This window comes from Schistocerca americana, chromosome X, assembly GCF_021461395.2.
Source record: "Schistocerca americana isolate TAMUIC-IGC-003095 chromosome X, iqSchAmer2.1, whole genome shotgun sequence".
Lineage (NCBI taxonomy): Eukaryota > Metazoa > Arthropoda > Insecta > Orthoptera > Acrididae > Schistocerca > Schistocerca americana.
This window is the reverse complement of record NC_060130.1, coordinates 640,778,041-640,795,845: the sequence shown is the minus strand read 5'-3', so window position 1 is coordinate 640,795,845 and position 17,805 is coordinate 640,778,041. Positions and strand designations below refer to the sequence as shown.

Below are 17,805 nucleotides of genomic sequence, written 5' to 3'. Positions count from 1 at the left end.
CAAAGTCCTGAAATGTTGTGTTCCAGATGTTTTCCTGGGGGAATATGTACTGCGAAGTTGTAAACTTTCATCCATACTATGGGAAAGAGTGAGAATGGATCTCTATCAGGTCTTATCTGACAAACAAGTGGAACCAGTTTTCTTTGTATACTGGTCAGCTAATGTATGACATTGCCAAATGTTTGTGGGACAGTATTGAATATATGCAGTCTAATTTTATTTGCAGAAATTAAGGTTTTATGAAGGATTCTACAGTCAAACAGTTCTCTGTCAGGCAGGTTTTTAAATTGTAAATAAAACAGAAATTCATTCCCAAAGGCTTATTAGTGGTGGCCAACAGCAGGAATGTATTGTAAGTTCATCACACAAAATCGTAGTTACCCTGTTAAAAGAGCACACAGGTCATTTTGGATTGTTGTAGACAGTATTGATCAGGTACCAGGCAGCTGTGGGAACCTCCACTTCCAACATAAGTCGTGGCAGCAAAGTTGTGTGTACATGTCAATAGGTGTTATGGAAGTAACAGAGTAAGGTGGATTGGTCTGCAGACTTGACTGAAAGGCAGTAATGACCTTTCATGTTTGGCTGTGCCCAGACATACCGTTAATGAAGTTCCCCGACTTGTTGGTGTATGAAGATGCCTTGTCTTATGTCTCAAAAAAGAATGGTGTATCTATTGTATTCTTATAGTGAGAACAATGAGTGTTAAAACAGTTTCAAACTCGATAAGAATTGATTCTGTCAGTGAATGCAGGTCCATTTCCCCAGTTTCTGAGAGCATTGTCAATAAAACTGCACATAATGGACGTATGGAGATGGTACCTTGCGAAAAGCCAATTCTCGCAAGACATGTGAAACTCTGTCTTGAATTTGCCAAATAAGACAGAAATTGCATAGTAGCTGGTTTTTGCATGTAGATCGGTCTGACGAGTGGCAATTTTTCATGCAAGGCATTTAGTGCATTCCAGCCTAACAGGACATTTAACCTGCAGTGTGTGGTGAATGGGTTTTGTCCCATGATTTGGGCCCACTAATTCAATATACCATGAACACGAATCGCGGTGTTAATTTCAACATTCTCAGTGACAAGATGTTCTTTCTTGTACACTTTCATGATCAGTATGTTGTGGATACTCGCATCTTCTAAGGCGAAAACAGCTGTGTTTACAGGCTGATACATATACGTTCATGTTTAACGAACATACTGACATCCTACAACACCTCAGCTGGCCCACTAGATCACTCTGTTTGCAGCCTTGGCCATCAGTAGCTGAGCAGTGGGTGTACTCTTATGATTTTTATTTTTTTTAGATTACTGTTGCCTGAGTAATCCAGTGTATTATATAGTTCTTATAGTTTACAGTAATAAATCTATTGTGGATCTTCAGCTTGTACAGATTGGTGACTGCAAGTTGTGAAATGCATATTGAAAATGTCTGGAAACAGTGGGTGAAACTTGGCAATCAACCTTGCTGTAACCTGGTAGCTCTGTGTGCTCTAATCATTAGTGAATTGCTTAGCTGGAAGTGGCATACCCTAAGAACTTTGTCAACTCTCTTTCTCTCTAAATTGAGGCCATTATTAAGGCTAGAGGTGGTTTTACAGTATATTAGGATGATGTCACATGGGGGCACTTACATTTTGTCCAATGTGCTTAAAGGAATTAATGATTTATTGTTTCTTATTAGCACTCAACGTTTATGAGTGTAGGCTTACAATAAAGTATTTGGAAATCAAAGAAGTGTTATATAAATAAATAAAAAAATTAGCAGTGCAATAACGATTGCTTAGGTGCAGAAAGTTGCGTTCAAATTCCAGTAAATATTTAATTAAAAGAAAGGTGGGTAAAAAATAAAACCTGGTAGCACTATTTCTGCACTCTGTCTGTTGGTGCTCATATGATATACATACTTTGCACATTTGAATAATAAGAGATTTTATTTATGGCCAAATGAACTCGTTAGTTAATTACATAGGGAATAACTCTTGTGCCTGTGTAGTGACCTCTACCTTTTCATGTTTGCATATTTATGATTAATTAAACAGATTATAATTTAGATTACAAATGAGTGTATGAATTACAACCATCTGTGGCAATAGTTGATCTCTTCAGCTATATTTTAATACCTCATTTGGCAATATAGCTCGATGCATTTGCATGTTATTAATGTTCATAAGGATTGTATATAACTTTTCATTAGTGACTGTCTACAGCTCTTAGATATTTTGGAAAAAGCCTCTTTGTGCCATCAGCTGTACAATTGTGTATTTATTCTGTACTGGTTTTGACTATTACAATCATCACAGGAGGAAAAACAGCGTGCATTATTGGATCAAAAATACATTTTTATCAAATATGAGCCAACCAAATGTAGAACATACATAACTGTCATAATAGTCTGTCTTAAGAGTCCATACAAATGTGCTATGCCAAGGCAAGTCGTTTAGATGGAGTATATTAAGACAGACTGTTATGACAGGTTCATATGTTCTACATTTGGTTGCATCATATTTGACAAAAATGTATACTGTCTTTCACCTGATAAGTTTAAATGGACTGTTTATATTCACTTACATATGAATGCATAACTTTTATAATATTGATTGTAAGAGTATCAGCTAAGCAGCATTGAATTTCTTTCATTGTCATGATCATTCTGATGTGTGTGTCGTAGTCTGTGGAAATGAATTTTCGAATTATTAACATTGTGCCATTTTTTATGTATTGTGCGAAGTCTGCCATTAAGGCTTTACTGGACAATTCCTCCTGCATAAGGGCATGGAAAACCCAAGTGAGCAGTTAGTTGCTGACAGCTGCTGTCCATGTGATTCCTTATGCATATCTTAGTTTGGCAACCAACTTTGTATATTGACAGCTGAGCAATGGGTGTTAACGTACAGTGAATTTTTAGATTACTGTTGCGTGAGTATTTCAGTGTATTACATGGTTCTTAGAATTTGCATTAATAAATTGTTGCTACAAGTTGCTGAATGTCAGTCATCACCCGTACATCCTAATGAGATACAGTGGTGTGAAACATTGTTGCTCAGTTCACTTCATCAAGTTGTGAATGTAGCTGTGTACCACAAGTCGTCATTACTTCATTCACGTGAAGAATCTGCTTTCACATTTGTTTTGAAACCTTGTCAGGAGTTAGCCAATATTCTGGGGGCAACAATAATTGTGTGTGTCAGTGTTTTGCAAACAGAATTCTTGTCTTGTAAGAGAACAGTGGAAGTCAAACTACTTGGCGATGTGTTTTGCAGTGAATTCATGGAAGAAACCATCTAGTCAACTTCTTGACTTTTCCAGTTTCTGGCAGGTGCTGCAAAAACCTGGAATGATGTGCCACCACAGTCACAGGTATGTCCCTTTCAGTTTGACAGGGATTGGAAGTCATTTTGTGATTGTCAGTGGCTGCCGATACATGTTGATGCAGTTCCCTTTCAGATGTCTCATTGACCTACCAAAAAATTGCCACTCTATTTATATCTGGTATGTCCCTTTACTTTGTGTGGGTTGAATATGCTGTCTGTATGTTTTCCATGCTTCTGCTGTCTGTATGTTTTCCATGCTTCTGCTGTGTTGTTGGATATGAAATTGTAAAAATATATCCATGTGATTTGCAAACACTTGGCCCATGCCCGGGAATACATGTCAATTTCCAGTTTACTGAAATAATCCAGAAATATATTTCTAAAGTTTGATGTTTCATTTGCAAAGGCCTAGCTATTTTCCTAATAAAGTTAATGATCTTACACATACTCAAATATTGGTGTTAAACTTCATTAAGGGTAGCCAGAACAATGTGATGTGTTGACTCATGTGAAAAGTACAGCCATTACACTTGAAGTATGTTCAGCCATTTGATGGTGCCTAGTTGTGTATGAGTACATTTGAGAGAGAATTTTGAAAGCCATGGACAGCTCTCCAGGATACATTCCATGGACACTGTAAAATCCCAGCTTAATACTTAGACTTCTGTTAGTGAAGGCATGTAAATTATCGTGTAAGCTACCCTCGTTTCATTCTAAGATGGATTCACTGATGTATTCACTACTTTCGTGCAAACTCGACACAAATTTCAGGGATTCTAAGAGCCTTACATTTAATATTACATGTACATGTGCCATCATTTAGTAAAGCAGATCCAGGATTGTCTCCACTCACTTGCTTGTTCATACTGGCACCAATGTGCTGCTGCTAAGATATAATATCTATTCTGACCCCCTGGATGATTTTAACATTGTGATACATAGGAACACCCAATTACTCTGGCATGAATACTGCCCTTGAGGAAATAATTTTAACTAGACTTTGTAAGGGGCACTGTCTTTCCAGCTATGATCACCTGTGAAACAGTGACCCAGTACCAGTTTTCGCCTATTGTAATGAACCACTGATGGTACTCGACTTTCTAATCTAGTGTCAGTTTTTCAACCCCCTTACACTTAGAGAGAGCGCGAGCGAGCGAGCTATGTAAACTATCTGAGGTTATAGCAGATACAGCAAAGACTGTCTTACTATATACTCACTGTAATAACATGCTGAAGTAGATTTAATTTTTGAACTTTGATGCCAGTTGCCTTAGAAACTTTCCCCGCCCAGCCTCTTAAAAGGGTGGGTCGCTCTAACAGTTCATCTCATATCCAGTAAGTGTGTTGTTTTTGAGTTCCAGGTCCACAATCATTAGTCCTTATATTTTTACTCACCTACTAGTGCGATTTAGGCTTGTATGTGTTGGGTAAATTGAAGAAGCATGTAGTGCATTTCTCAGACACAGGCCCCCTCTTAAGTTATGATTTAGGCATGTATGACCTCAGCCATTTTGTGCCCTAAAAAAAGGTAAGTCAGCATTGCAACAGTGTAATGTATGTGTGTTAGGGGTAGGCACGACAATCACTTTCAGTAAACTGTTTACAAAGACCCTCAAGTGATTTCTTCCACTTTCCTCAGATGGAAAATTTAATAATTGAAAGAAGCAGTGCATGTGACTGTTTCTTGTGCTGAGTGAACTGGGGCATTGTTGTGGAGCAAAAGCAGCAAATGGCAGCCTTTTTTCATGTTCAAAAGTCTTGCAAGATGTTGAAAATTGGACCATGACTGATTTTCACTAGCCTGAGAAAATTTATCAGTGCTGTATTGTACAATAGTTAGGGACAAGAAAAAATCGGTGTTATTTTCTGGCAAGCTTTATCTATTTTTGTCATATTTAACAATTTTTCAATGCTATGTTGAAAATGGAACTATTCCTAAGATAGGGTGGGCCAGACATGAGACAAGTGTAGAGAAAAATTATTTTAGCAAAAGAATTTTGACACAATTATTTAAAAACAAATACCAAAGGTAAAAATGAAAGTAACAGTAGACAATTTTTATTACGGAATAGCAATAATGAAACTTCGAAGAAAATGTCTTAATATAAAGAAAAATCTTTGCCTCTGCAGTGTTATCATTAATAAATAAAATGTCTTGGATACATCCCCAAGAGATTTTTCCTGTATGAATATCGTCAAAATATTTATAAACATTTACGAAAGGTATTTCACTTGGGTTAAAAATAAGACAAAATTCAATTTTCTTAATGTTCACTCACATGTTGCTTGGAAACAAAGTTTATAATATGTTTCAGTACAAGTTTTGAGTTTTAAATTCTATTTACTATCAGTAACACAGTCTTTTAATACAAAAATACTTCCTTTAACATAGGTTTTTTTTTTTTACAAATGTATACAACAGGTAGTAAGGCTCATTTATGTACTGCATTTTCAGCTGGTTTTACCAAGAACTGGACAAATGTGGCAAAAACAGATAAAATAGAAATCCATCCTCAAACAAAAGAAGCATAGTTCATCCTTACACCAGAGAATTAAAAGTAGTAAACACTTGAAAAATTGAGAATATGCTTTTTTTTAATAAGGAAACAAGCTAAGTAAGTTAGGTCTACAGTAGCACTAAGTCATCACTCTGTAGACTTTTTTTTTCAAATGACAGCATTGTGCCACCTATCTGTCAGTACTTCGTTATAGTTTGAAAGCAGCCTCTCGCTGTCAACATGGGAACACAGAGGGAACCAAACAGCTTTCAATGCTGCAGCTACAAATTGCTGATTGTCGACTGCAGTTGCCTGCAGACATTTCACTATGTCAACATGTCCCGACTGAATTGACATGTGGTTTTGAACAAAATTCTGGAGAGATTGATACCCCTTCAGAATACCAGTACTAAGAACAGTCATCCCAGCTACAGATTGCAAGATCCTGGCCATTTCGCAATTAATAGGATTGAGAATTATTGTCCTTGGATCAAAACAAGAATCCAAGGCTTTGAAAACTGGAGGTGCAGTCCAGTTTGCTTCAATCCTTCCTTAATTTCTGCCTGAAAAACTTCCCTCTTTATCATTTTTAAAATCTCACTGGTTTCATTGCCAAATATTCCTTTTGCCACAATACTGAAGCTTACTTCAAGATGCTTCAACTTTGAATAAAGTTCATATGAAATTGGATGCTTTGAAGTCTCTAAGAAGACAGCCATGCTCATGTAGTCTCCGGCATGTCCTTTAACAAACATGGCCTCTTTAAGAATCCTAGTTACATCATTATCTGACAGTGAAATAAATAATATACTCAATGCCTACATTCGACAGCTCTCGCATATCATCACTGCGGAAGAATTCAATCATTACCGCAAAATATTCTGCTACGTAGATGGCTGTGGAGAGCCAAGAGTTCCAGCGTGTTAAAACTGGAAGAGGAAAAACCTTTGGATTTCTATTTTTTTCTTTAAGAAACTGCAAATATAAATGTTTCCTCTTTCTGGTGTTTAAAACAGCACTCTTTAAATAACTGATTGTAGTATTTAACTTACTAAGTTCCTTGGAATAAATGTTAGCAATTAGATTAATTTTATGTGCCCAGCATTGAACATAGATTAAATTATCACCTATTATTGTTCATATACCTAGCACTGTCACTCGCTACTGCCTTAACATTATCATACTGTATATTATATGTTTGAAGAGCCCTCAAAATAGCACAAGCACATTGTGTCAAGTTCGCTGCATCGAGAAGTTTTGCACTTGCCACAAAAAGTTTCTGCTCATTCCAAGCTTCAGTAGTTCTCAACAAAACAGCAAAAACACAACGGCCTCTTCGGTCAGTGGTCTCGTCTGCTACTATAACATCCATCCCTGCTAATTGTTCCATTACCTCAGTTTTCCTTTGCTGTTGTATTGAAGGCACAGTAGTCTCTCATTGTTTTAATACATGGGATGTTACCAGCACCTAAAAAGAACAGTCTGTTAGTTATTTGAACCTTTAAAATAATGATACTGTACAAGAGCATAATGGGGAGGGGGGGGGGAGGGGGGGGCAACTGGGGTAATTGGAACACCAGGTTATTAGAACAATGGCCTATAAACAGTCAACCAAGCAAGTTAAAGGTACCAAGATGATGATGATGATGATGATGATGATGATGATGATGATGATGATGTGGATTTGTAACAATCAGCTCTTATGCCTAAATTAATACCATTATTGACATCATCAATAGTCATGGCGACACAACTTCCAGTTTCTGTATTACAAAAATTAAGAAACGATAGCAAAAATAAAAAATAAAACAGTATTACACAGAGGCCTAACCTTTCTCCATGTTTCACTTTAAAATGTTGGGAAATGCGATGTGCTATACCTAAGACATTGAAAAGATCCAAAATACACAACCACAAAACATCAATAATTACTCTATTTCTCTACTTTGAAAAAATAACGCATATTGAAATTCAATTTTCGACTTTTTAAAGTCGCAGCCGAGACTGTTTAATTTTTTAACCATTTACTTTAACTTTAAAATGCATTACAGTAACGAATACCACAGTATACTGCCATATGTAAGATAATCAGTAATGTTTGTTCATTTTAAATCCTTATTATTGTCATTTGTATTAAACTCTTCTTTGAAAATCAGAAATTTTTGTAAACCTTCACTGAGCTGAGAACTTTGTTAAGTGATGGCACAACAAACTGCTCTTTCTCATTTTCATGTCTGTTAACCATGTGTTGGCTTTGGAGGTTAGTTAAAATTCGTTCTTCACTTGCTGAGGCGTATACAGTAAGATTTGTGTCAACCTGTGCGAAGTCGTTTATTTCACAAGTTGACAAATATGGAAGAAGTTCTTGCACTAATTCTACCAGAGGAACGTCATCCTCATTATCCCTCACCTTGCGATTGTGAAAAAGATCTGTGAATCCAGCATGTTTAAGGAATTGGCAGTTGTCTTTTGAGTGACATTTTCCCACGTTTCCGACATAATTAAAATTGTGTAAGGAACATTGAATACTTTTTCCTCACCTTATTCTATGTTTTGTTAACATGTTCATCACGTGAAGTTTTCTATATTGCATTTTCAGAGATTTTATAACTCCTTGGTCCATTGGTTGTAGAACTTAAGTGACGTTTGATGGTAAAAACATAAGCTTTATGCACTGCAGATTGTCTATTGCTGGATGAACAGGGAAGTTATTGATGAGGAGAATAATTGTCCATTTCTTTTGATATCAGCTGAGGGTCCCAGTTATGCAACTACTTTTGAAAAAAGTCATACGTCATAAACTACATTTAAGGAGTGAATGTTTTTAAAACAGACTTTCTCGATTTTCTAAACACCAAAAACTTTTCTGTACTTGATCCTGTCATATTTGCAGCAGCCGTAGCTGTTATTCTTGTCTTAGACATTTTCCTAATCAAACGCTGTTCACCTTTAAATTTCAGTGTCTTAACTGGTGTCATGTTGTAAAACAAGTCAGTTTCATCTGCATGGCATATATCATCTGGCTTGTAACCATCACACCAAACAGGCCACTTATTTGATAGCAACTCATTTGTTAGACCATCAGAGATAGCGACAGCTTTGCCACAAATTTTCCCAGCGATAATATCGTGGTGAGCTGAGAGACATTGTACCCAAGGTGTAGAACAATTGAAGTTTGGATTTCCCAACAGACAAGCAAATTCATTAGATTTTGCATGAAGAGGAGGTCCATTGATTGGCACATTATTCGAATTTGCTGCTAATACCATATGCACTTAATTCCTTCATAGGTCTGCAAACTGAAGATAAGTCAGGTGATTCCCCCTCTACCTGTCCCACTACATCACAAGAAGCAACTACAGTGTGTTTTACAAAGTTATACTGACCATCCACAGTGTGCCTTATGAATCACTGGGGATGCAGTATGCAGACATGCCCGGGGATGTTTAATTTTCACAATGTGCATTAATACTACAGGGATTGTTGATATGAGTTACTAGTGACAGTAACACAAGACAGACATGAGCAGAAATTATGTAAATATCTGCACACTGTTCGACATTGTCAGAGGAGAAATTATCTTACATGAGGGGAGAAAATGGCTTCACTGAGCTCATATTTGTGTAGTGGAGTTATTTTTAGTTTATTGAGTGATTATTTATTTGCAGGTGTTAAATGAGGTGTTATATAAAAAAAAAAAGCTCAAGAGCTGGAGCTGTCAACTGTCTACCACACTTCAGAGCTTGTCTCCCAAGTGTAATACACTGTCAACTTGTATTTGACAATTTCATTGTCTCCACTATCACAGGATGAGGGAGGGGTATCACATGAATCACCCCAGACTATGCTCTCCCAACACCTGATGAGGCGCAAAGGCTTAAATTGTCTCCCTTTGCAATAGGAGTAGGTCACATTGGTGTTCTGAAATTGAAGGTATTTCAACATAAAGTCAAGCAAGGGATTACAGCACATTACTGTTCTAGACTTAAACATGATCAGCCCCATTGCATCAGATACATTCACTGTGGGTGTGTGGTAAGTGGCTCCACTCATTGTAGTCCACTCTCTAGGTGCCAGTAATTCCTTAATGGAAAAAGATTTATACAGTCTACCAATAACACAGAGAAGTGTAGTAACTTTCTAATCATTCATTGACACACCACCAATTGACTTCAACACAATGACGTGGCTTTCAATATGCTGTCAATGAGACACAGCAGTAAGGTGCCACATTTATCAATCCAATCCCTTCCCCACCAACACTGCACAGGTCACTGTCAACCTCACAGTTACATATTAAAACACTTCTCAGCCATTGATTACAGGAACATATTTCACATTAAAGCTCACACAACTGCAAATAAATACTCATTCACTAATCAAAATAATTCTACTATACAGGGTGTTACAAAAAGGTACAGCCAAACTTTCAGGAAACATTCCTCACACTCAAAGAAAGAAAATATGTTATGTGGACCTGTGTCCAGAAATGCTTACTTTCCATGTTAGAGCTCAATTTATTACTTCTCTTCAAATCACATTAATCATGGAATGGAAGCACACAGCAACAGAACGTACCAGCGTGACTTCAAACACTTTGTTACGGGAAATGTTCAAAATGTCCTCCGTTAGCGAGGATGCATGCATCCACCCTCCGTCGCATGGAATCCCTGATGCAGCCCTGGAGAATGGCGTATTGTATTACAGCCGTCCACAATACGAGCACGAAGAGTCTCTACATTTGGTACCGGGGTTGCGTAGACAAGAGCTTTCAAATGCCCCCATAAATGAAAGTCAAGAGGGTTGAGGTCAGGAGAGCGTGAAGGCCATGGAATTGGTCCGCCTCTACCAGTCCGTTGGTCACCGAAACTGTTGTTGAGAAGTGTACGAACACTTCGACTGAAATGTGCAGGAGCTCCATCGTGCACGAACCACGTGTTGTGTCGTACTTGTAAAGGCACATGTTGTAGCAGCACAGGTAGAGTATCCCGTATGAAATCATGATGACGTGCTCCATTGAGCATAGGTGGAAGAACATGGGACCCAATCAAGACATCACCAACAATGCCTGCCCAAACGTTCACAGAAAATCTGTGTTGATGACGTGATTGCACAATTGCGTGCAGTTTCTCGTCAGCCCACACATGTTGATTGTGAAAATTTACAATTTGATCACGTTGGAATGAAGCCTCATACGTAAAGACAACATTTGCACTGAAATGAGGATTGACACATTGTTGGATGAACCATTCGCAGAAGTGTACCCGTGGAGGCCAATCAGCTGCTGATATGCCTGCACGTGCGGTACATGCTACGGAAACGACTGGTTCTCCCGTAGCACTCTCCATACAGTGACGTGGTCAACGTTACCTTGTACAGCAGCAACTTCTCTCACGCTGACATTAGGGTTATCGTCAACTGCACGAAGAATTGCCTCGTCCATTGCAGGTGTCCCCGTCGTTCTAAGTCTTCCCCAGTCGCGAGTCATAGGCTGGAATGTTCCGTGCTCCCTAAGACGCCGTACAAACGTACCGCGCCACAGCTATTGCCCCGTGCTAATCCATACATCAAATGGGCATCTGCCAACTCCGCATTTGTAAACAGTGCACTGACTGCGAAACCATGTTCTTGATGAACAATAACCTGTTGATGCTACGTACTGATGTGCTTGATGCTAGTACTGTAGAGCAATGAGTCGCATGTCAACACAAGCACCGAAGTCAACATTACCTTCCTTCAATTGGGCCAACTAGCGGTGAATCGAGGAAGTACAGTACATACTGACGAATCTAAAATGAGCTCTAACACGGAAATTAAGCATTTCCGGACACATGTCCACATAACATCTTCCCTTTATTTGTGTGTGAGGAATGTTTCCTGAAAATTTGGCCGTACCTTTTTGTAACACCCTGTATAAACATGAGCTCATGAATCTATTTTGTCTACTCACATAAGATAATTGGGCAGAAAATACTGGTGAGGTATACAGAAAAGGAGGCAGTTCTCATGGTAGGGGAAGTAACCTCACAGTTGCTGTACACAGTTACGGAGAATAAAGTTTCACTCTAGCAGTGTAGAACATTGTGCTGTTATTTGTATAAATTCTGTCCATATGCATTTCTTACGTTAGTATTATTTGTACCAAATGTCGCATTACATGTAGTGTTATAACAAACGTCCTGGAAAATAAATTCTCCAAGGACATCTCCATGCACTGTGTTGGCAGTAATTGATAAGGCAAGCTGTGGAAGCATTGGTATAGCTACCTGAAGCACCCTGTAGCTGTTCTTTTGACATTGAGAAATAGCAAGATTGGGGACTCACCTGCTCACGCTTCAGTTTGCAGACCCTAGGAGGGGGGAAATGTATGACCATGTTCTGGCAACTGGCCTTCCCTCATGCATCTACTCCCCCCCCCCCCCCCCCCCCCCCCCCGCCCCCCTTAAATTCCTCCACTCCCCCCATCCTGCATCCACTCCAATACACTCCCAAGAACACAATTTATTCCTTAATACAGTTCTACCCCCTTAGATGTGGTATGCACATTTAATATTTGTTCTTAACCCACTTCATTAACACTAAGCATTAATTTTATTCCAGTAAATACTATTTTCAATAATTTGCAATTTTTCTATCACCTGTAATGTGGAAACTAGAGAAAAAATGAATAAGGCATTTATTGTAGGAAATTTAATGTGATTTAGTTTTATACTGGGAAACATTTGTTGCTAGAAGCTCTGGCTTTAGAGTTAGTCAAGAAAAACAAAAAGAAGTGACCTTCATATGCCCTCTACACTAACACTCAGGATATTTAGTATGTTGTTCATGGCAGTCCCATATACCACTGTACAGAAATCTGCAGCTACATGAATTTTGTCCCCTAATTTTCCTTCATTGACAGAATTACATGCTGCACTTCACATGCACACCCTGGGACAGGGTTCTGTACTGTTCCACTTTGATAACCATGCCAGCTCATCTGCATCCATCTCAATGTCCTGTAGCGGGGATATTAATCCCTCTTCCATGAAAAGCCCCCATAGGGCTGGAAATGACATGGCTTCTGCTGCAACTGCTGTTGTAAAACTGGCTAGGGCAACACATCCCTCAACTACAGATGGACCACCAAAGGAGGCAAAGCCAATGCAGCTAGCTCCACTGGAAGGGTGGAAGATTGTCGAGGCTGGGGTTAGTCCACTGCCATTCGTGAGATCAGGGACTCAACCACTGGCAAATGAGAGGAGGGGATCTCTGGGACGCTATGTCCATGGGCTCCAAATTGACAGTCAAGGGTGCAATCTCTTCTCATGCCCCAGTCTGCAGTTGAAGATAGGACGGTGACAGGCATGGAAGGGGTGGCAGCAGGTATGCATACTGCCTGGTGGGCCTTCCACAGGACCAATCCTGTGACTGACCTCGTTGCTGGGGCAGTGGCAGAGGCCCTGCTGGTCGGTTTCGAATGATGGGTCAGCTGTTCCTCACAGACAGCCACCACGAATAAATACTGACATTTGTGGCCCACCAGTACACCAGGTCCAATTGGCAGCCCTGTGACAAAAATGAGGGGGCTATGACTGTCGGGAGGCATGTGATTTTGGGTGCAACAAATCCAAAAGTACCTGCAGCTGGTGCCCATGCGAATGCTACACTGGTCTGCGCCTGTTAACTGGCATCACCTGGTACGTGGCAAGCAAACTAGACAGTGAGTAGTCGCGGAATGAGTCAGATATGAACTTTTTCATTGGAGTTTCAAATGTTTCCATGAATCGCTCCACCTTCAGATTGGAAGCTGGGTGAAACGGGGCAGTAGTGAGATGCTGAATACCATTCATTGCATATGCGGAAATCTGCTAACTTCCACAAGACAAACTGCTGACCATTATCAAAGACAAAGGGCCAAGGAGAGCCCGTGGTAGCAAAAGTGACCTACAACACCCAAATAGTGGCGGTCTGCATTAGAGATCAGAAATGAGCTTTATAAATTTGCCAATGGGTCCTGTGATATCATCTCTGAATTCACCATCTCCATATGCTTGGAGCCTCGGCTTGCGAGTCTTCCCGCTGCCCGTTCAGAAGTGTGTAAACATGCCGCTTGAATCTTTTCAGGTACAAGTGGACTCTACCAGCATAGAAAGGAGAGAGGGTGTACACGAGTACACTAGTATAACTGAAGACTCTTGCCATTGCCGCTACACACACAACGGTTGGGCATGGCGATCATCTACACATCCTCATATAAATTAAAGTCCTCACAGCATTTTTCTGCCTGTGTGTGTGAGGGATGATCTCAGAAACTATTCTGGGAATTTTGATACCATTTCACTAATAGATAAACTGTGTCATGAGGAAGGTCTGTGTATTGAATTTATTACCTCTAATCGTAAGCCAGACAACTCATCTGGCTGTAGAAACTTACTGTTATCTGTGTGAATCCAGGGTGGGTCATCGGTAATGGTATAGTAATAGTGAAGGGTTAGCAGTGAATATGTTATATTTGTTGTTGTTGTTGTTGTGGTGGTGGTGGTGGTGGTGGTGGTGGTGGTGGTGGTCTTCAGTCCAGAGACTGGTTTTATGCAGCTCTCCATGCTACTCTATACTGTGCAAGCTTCATCATCTCCCAGTACCTACTGCAACCTATATCCTTCTGAATCTGCTTAGTATATTCATCTCTTGGTCTCCCTCTATGATTTTTACCCTCCACACTGCCCTCCAATACTAAATTGGTGATCCCTTGGTGCCTCAGAATGTGTCCTACCAACTGATCCCTTCTTCTAGTCAAGCTGTGCCACAAACTCCTCTTCTCCCCAGTTCTATTTAGTACCACCTCATTAGTTACATGATCTCCCCATCTAATCTTCAGCATTCTTCTGTAGCACCACATTTCGAAAGCTTCTACTCTGTTCTTGTCCAAACTATTTATCATCCATGTTTCACTTCCATACATGGCTACACTCCATACAAATACTTTCAGAAACAACTTCCTGACACTTAAATCTATACTCAATCTTCTTCTTCAGAAATGCTTTCCTTGCCTTTGCCAGTCCACATTTTATATCCTCTCTACTTCGACCATCATTAGTTAGTTTGCTCCCCAAATAGCAAAACTCATCTACTACTTTAAGTGCCTCATTTCCTAATCTAATTCCCTCAGCATCACCTGACTTAATTCGACTACATTCCATTATCCTCGTTTTGATTTTGTTGATGTTCATCTTATATGCTCCTTTTAAGACACTGTCCATTCCATTCAGCTACTCTTCCAGGTCCTTTGCTGTCTCTGACAGATTTACAGTGTCATCGGCGAACCTCTGTTTTTATTTTTTCTCCATGGATTTTAATTCCTACTTCAAATTTTTCTTTTGTTTTCTTTACTGGTGTGGAGCCGTCTGAATTGGTCAGTGTGTTGACTGCAGTTGAAAATGGAGAAATTCAGTTTCATGCTGTTACTAAACATTTTCTTTTGAAATGTTGTACTGCTGCACAAATCAAAACATTTGTATGAAGTTCACAGGGACTCTTCTCCATCATTGAAGACCATTTACTTTTGTTTTAATGAATTTAAATGTGGTAGGATAAGCACTGAAAATAAATCACACTCCAGCCGTCCAATTGAGTCACCACAAAGGAAACTATTGACAAAATCCATGCTGTGGTACTGCGAAACCATCGAATAAAAATACCTGAGATTGCTAAAACTGTAGGCATCTCAACTTGGTGAGTGCATAGTATCCTGCATGGAGAATTGACTAACAGGAAGCTGTGTGTGAGGTGGATGCTGTGATTGCTCACAGTCAACCAAGAGTGCACTTGGCACAACATTTCAACACAATGTCTGGTAATGCTTAATCACAATCCACAAGACTTTTTGTGCTGGTTTGTGACTTGATGAAACCTGGATCCATCATTCCACACAATAGTCAAAATGGCAGTTAAAACAGTTGACAAAGGCTGATGAAAGTACACCATTGAAGGCAAAGACCATTTTGTTAGCTAGTAAGCCGATGGCCACTTCACACACACACCCCCCCCCTTCCCCCGCAGGAAAAATACCCAGATTATTTGGAAAAGGAAGACCCATAACTGGACCCTATTGTGCTTCATTGTTGGATCATTTGAAACTTGAATTGGCTCAGAAAAGACCAAGGTTGACACACAAAAAGGTGTTCTTCGACAAGGATAACATACCATCCCACATGTCAGTGATAAAAATGATGAAAGCGCATGAACTGGGCTTTGAATTTGTTCCTCATCCACGCTATTCACCAGACTTAGCTCCAAGGGACTTGCTCCTGTTCTCTAACTTGGAACTTTGGCTTGCTGGAAAGAAGTTTCATCAAACGAGGAAGTGATAGTTGCAGTCAACAAGTATTTTTCAGAACCTATTTTTTCGATGGGATGAAAAAGCTGCAGGATTGTTGGACCACATGTATATACCTCAAAGGAATCTGTGTTGAGAAGTAAGGTGAGTTGTTTATGAAACAAACATTTTTTCTTGATTTTTTTTTACCAGACTTACGAAACAACGCTCATAGATGCTTTTTCACGGAGTTCTGTTCTGTGATTACCTACCTCAATATCTGACATTTCGCTGTTGGTGCAATGATTAAAAGAAGGAACAGTAAGTGTTCTCCACAGAGTAACAATTTTGCTCTATTAGATTCAGCATTTCAGCCTACTGTACCATCTTTAGTGTTGATACCACTATGACCACTAATCAAAAACTACTGTGTGTTCATTATTTTTCGTTGTTGTGCACCACTTATTTTGCAGTTTGTACCTTTTGAAACTAAGATATTTATGGTATATTTCTGTTGTCACAAAATTCTTAGTATTAGTTATTTATTTGCTCAAGGATCCTTTTACAGCGCTATGCTGTATGTCAGCTTAATGTGTTGGATGAGAAGTCGACAGGTGGCAGGCTGTGCCCTTTTGAAGGAATTGTCCTGAATCAAAATTACTGGATAGTTTTTAAAATATTGTTTCCTGTGATGATTTTCAGATACAACGAGCATTGACCAAAGATGTAGGCTCACTTTTCACATGTGAAGAATCTTCTGATGATGGAAATGACTTATTATATGGCCTGTTGGGTTTGGAGCTGACAAATATAAAGCCAAACTATGAGGCAATGATTCGTGGTGGTCACTTGAAGATCACAGATTCTGGAATTCAGCCAGGTATTCATAGTATTACTGTTAAAAACGATTGAAAAAATATCTCTACTACTCATATTGCAGAATCATTCGGAGCTATGTTACAGATGTTATACACTGTGTAATCAGAAGTATCTGTATACCCCCAAAAACATACATTTCTCATATTAGGTGCATTTTACTAACACCTACTGCCAGGTACTCCATATCAGCGACCTCAGTAGTCATTAGACATCGTGAGAGCAGAATGTGGTGCTCCATGGAACTCACGGACTTCAAACTTGGTCAGGTGCTTGGGTGCCACTTGCGTCATACGTCTGTACATGAGATTTCCACACTCCTAAACATCCCTAGGTCCACTGTTTCTAATGTGATAATGCAGTGGAAATGTGAAGGGACACGTACAGCACAAAAGCGTACAAGCTGACCTCGTCTGTTGACTGACACAGACCGCCAACAGTTGAAGAGGGTCGTAATGTGTAATAGACATCTATCCAGGCCATCATACAGGAATTCCAAACAGCATCAGGATCCACTGCAAGTATTTTGACAATTAGGCGGGAGGTGAGAAAACTTGGGTTTCATGGTTGAGCGGCTGTTCATAAGCCACACATCACGCCAATATATGCCAAATGATGCTTCACTTGGTGTAAGGAATGTAAACATTCGCCGATTGAACAGTGGAAAAACATTGTGTGGAGAGATGAATCATGGTACACAATGTGGCGATCGGATGGCAGGGTGTAGGTATGGCGAATGCCCGGTGAACGTCATCTGCCAACGTGTGTAGTGCCAACAGTAAAATTCGGAGGCGGTGGTATTACGGTGTGGTTGTG

At 39.6% G+C, this 17,805-nt stretch overlaps 1 protein-coding gene across 2 annotated transcripts in view; it reads left to right on the top strand.

The window, feature by feature from the left end:
* The window catches only part of LOC124556541 (set1/Ash2 histone methyltransferase complex subunit ASH2-like), a 206,896-nt gene that overhangs the window by 80,661 nt on the left and 108,430 nt on the right, over positions 1-17,805 (top strand). For both annotated transcript variants that reach the window (XM_047130496.1, XM_047130495.1), the window contains exon 5: positions 16,816-16,993. In XM_047130496.1, the coding sequence (XP_046986452.1) occupies positions 16,816-16,993 (178 nt within the window). The remainder of the gene's footprint in view (positions 1-16,815; positions 16,994-17,805) is intronic.